We start from the raw sequence: 2,599 nt of genomic DNA, 5'->3' as shown, positions 1-2,599 counted from the left end.
TCTTTGGCATTGCCTTTCTTTGGGATTGGAATGAAAACTGACCATTTCCAGTCCTGTGGCCACTGCTGAGTTTTCCAAATTTGTTGGCATATTGAGTGCAGAAGTTTCACAGCATCATCTTTCTGGATTTGAAATAGCTCAACTGGAATTCCATCACCTCCACTAGCTTTTAATAGCACACTAGTACAGAATGCGGAGAAGGCAATGGCAACCCATTCCAGTACTTTTTGGCTGGAAAATCCCATGGTTGGAGGAGCGTGGTAGGCTGCAGTCCATGAGGTTGCAGAGAGTCGGACACGACTGAGTGACTTCACTTTCACTTTTCACTTTCATGCATTGGAGAAGGAAATGGCAACCCACTCCAGTGTTCTTGCCTGGAGAATCCCAGGGACGGTGGAGCCTGGTGGGCTGCCATCTATGGCATCGCACAGAGTCGGACACAATTGAAGCGACTTAGCAGCAGCAGCAGCAGCAGTACAGGATGAAAAGAGTTCTGGAAATTGGCTGCACAATAATGTGAATGTACTTAACAATACTGAACTGCATGCTTAAAAATCATCAAGATCATAAATTTTATGTTGTGCGCATTTCCCACAATTTTAAAAAATTTAATCAGAAACAAAAATGGCACCTGATGTGCCTCATTTGGAAATCTTCCTGTGTTAGAGTCTAGACTTCGCCACTTCCTGGTTATATGACCATGAACCAGCCACAACACCTCTCAGTATTGGCCTTGGGAAAGTGGGGAGAAGACCTGGAGAGAACACCTCCCTGGGATGCTGAGAGGGTCAGTGATGCTCTGAACAGGACAAAGTCCCCCCAGACAAAGAGCAGTCATCACCACCACAGAATGCTCGAGTAATCCCATGTGGTCCCCAGTAGAAAGCCTCTGAAAGTTTGATACATGAGGTTACAATAACAGCAGTGCCCAAGAGGAAGAAGAAAGACTCCTCTCCTTTCCTGGCAAGGACACAGGCAATGAAAAGCCATGGACTCTGTAAGAGCCCTCCCAACCTCCTCTTCCCCTCTGTAAAAATGCTCTCCAGCCCTGGCATTTTGGGGACTTACACTTGGCTCTCCACAAATGCAAACCTCAAACTGCAATTCTGTGCTGATTATGAATAAACCCATTTTTGCTGGAGAAATATCTGACACTCTGTTTGTTCAGGCCAACAGAGGGAAGGGAATCAACATGATTGGCGGACCCATGGAAGACTCCAAAAGGCAAATGATCCACTTGACACAGCTGAAAGGACACTTGTCTCAGGCTGATCAGATGCAGAACTATAAAGACAAAAAAAATAAAGAATAAACTACAGGAGATACATTTGTTAGGAAGTTTATTCTGCCATAAGGACATACCAATAAATTTTAATATACCTTTGGGATGTTCTACCTCTTGCTTGAGGCTGTGGATATTGTATAAAGTTATCAAAACTCATCAAACTAAACAGTTATTGAGAACAGGTCAAGGCCAGAGAAACAGCCCTGCAGAGCTCACCCAGCCTCCTTCTCCAACATGTGGATTTCTGACTGTTAATGAAGAATAACAAGTGTATTCTGAAAATGGTGCAAAGAATCCTAGTTTGAAATTTAACATTTCTATGTATTCACAATCGATAGTTACTAAGGACCTTACAGGACCAACCTCCCTAAACCATCTCAGCACTCAGCCAGTTCACATCCCCCTCATGTCATCAGCTTCTCTGACAAGAGTCTCTGGAGAGTCTGGCTTAACACCAGTGACAGTTTCCACATCCACACTCACCCTGTGGCCAGTGTCAAGGGAGCAAGAACGTAACCAGTCCCTGAAGGGTCAAGTGCATCTGGTCCAAGACCCTGCTCCATCTCATCCCTGGGGACAGGTCCTGCACTCACCCTCAGCTGGCTGGACTCTGGGACGAGGGTGGAGGGAAACACAGAGCTCACCCCAGAGGCTGCAGAGAGGACAGCAGGGAGAGTCTCAGCAGACGGGAAAGTCCAGTCCCCACAGGGACACAGTTCATAAACTAGGACACTGATTTCCAATAATGGGGAAGAAGAATTATTCAGTAAATCATAATGGGGAAATGGGCTGTTTTAGAAAAAAATGGGGTCTATCTTACATCAAAAACTAAAAAATTCTAGCTGCCTTTACTATTAAAACAAGATAAGAAAAAAGGTAAAATTAAACAGATTTATATGATGTTAGGATTTTTAAAACACATACTACAAAAGCAACAAGAGAAATCAAAAAGAAAAGCTCAATTTTAATTAATGATATATAATTTAAAACCTCTAGATATCCAGAGGGGAGGAGCTAAGATGGGGGAGGAATAAGACGGGGAGAACACTTTCTCCCCCACAAATTTATCAAAAGAACATTTAAACGCCGAGTAAATTCCACAAAACAACTTCTGAATGCTGGCAGAGGACATCAGGCACCCAGAAAAGCAACCCATTGTCTTCGAAAGGAGGTAGGAAAAAATATAAAAAAACAAAAAAAGAGACAGAAGAGGGAGGGATGGAGCTCCGTCCCAGAAAGGGAGTCTTAAAAAGAGAGAAGTTTCCAAACACCAGGAAACATTATCACTGCTGAGTCTGTGCCGAGCCTTGGAAG

At 43.8% G+C, this 2,599-nt stretch overlaps 1 protein-coding gene across 1 annotated transcript in view; it reads right to left on the bottom strand.

Moving 5' to 3' along the window:
* The window catches only part of LOC104995883 (multidrug resistance-associated protein 4-like), a gene marked incomplete at its 5' end in the record, with an annotated part of 34,276 nt that extends 32,339 nt beyond the window's left edge, over positions 1-1,937 (bottom strand). Inside the window, 2 exons of the mRNA XM_010849941.1 lie at positions 1,069-1,115; positions 1,879-1,937. Coding sequence (XP_010848243.1) covers positions 1,069-1,115; positions 1,879-1,937 — 106 coding nt within the window. The remainder of the gene's footprint in view (positions 1-1,068; positions 1,116-1,878) is intronic.
* Positions 1,938-2,599: the final 662 nt, after the last annotated feature.

This window comes from Bison bison, unplaced genomic scaffold (genome assembly GCF_000754665.1).
Source record: "Bison bison bison isolate TAMUID 2011002044 unplaced genomic scaffold, Bison_UMD1.0 scf7180017851055, whole genome shotgun sequence".
Taxonomy (NCBI): Eukaryota; Metazoa; Chordata; class Mammalia; order Artiodactyla; family Bovidae; genus Bison; species Bison bison.
This window is presented reverse-complemented; position numbering and strand designations above follow the sequence as displayed.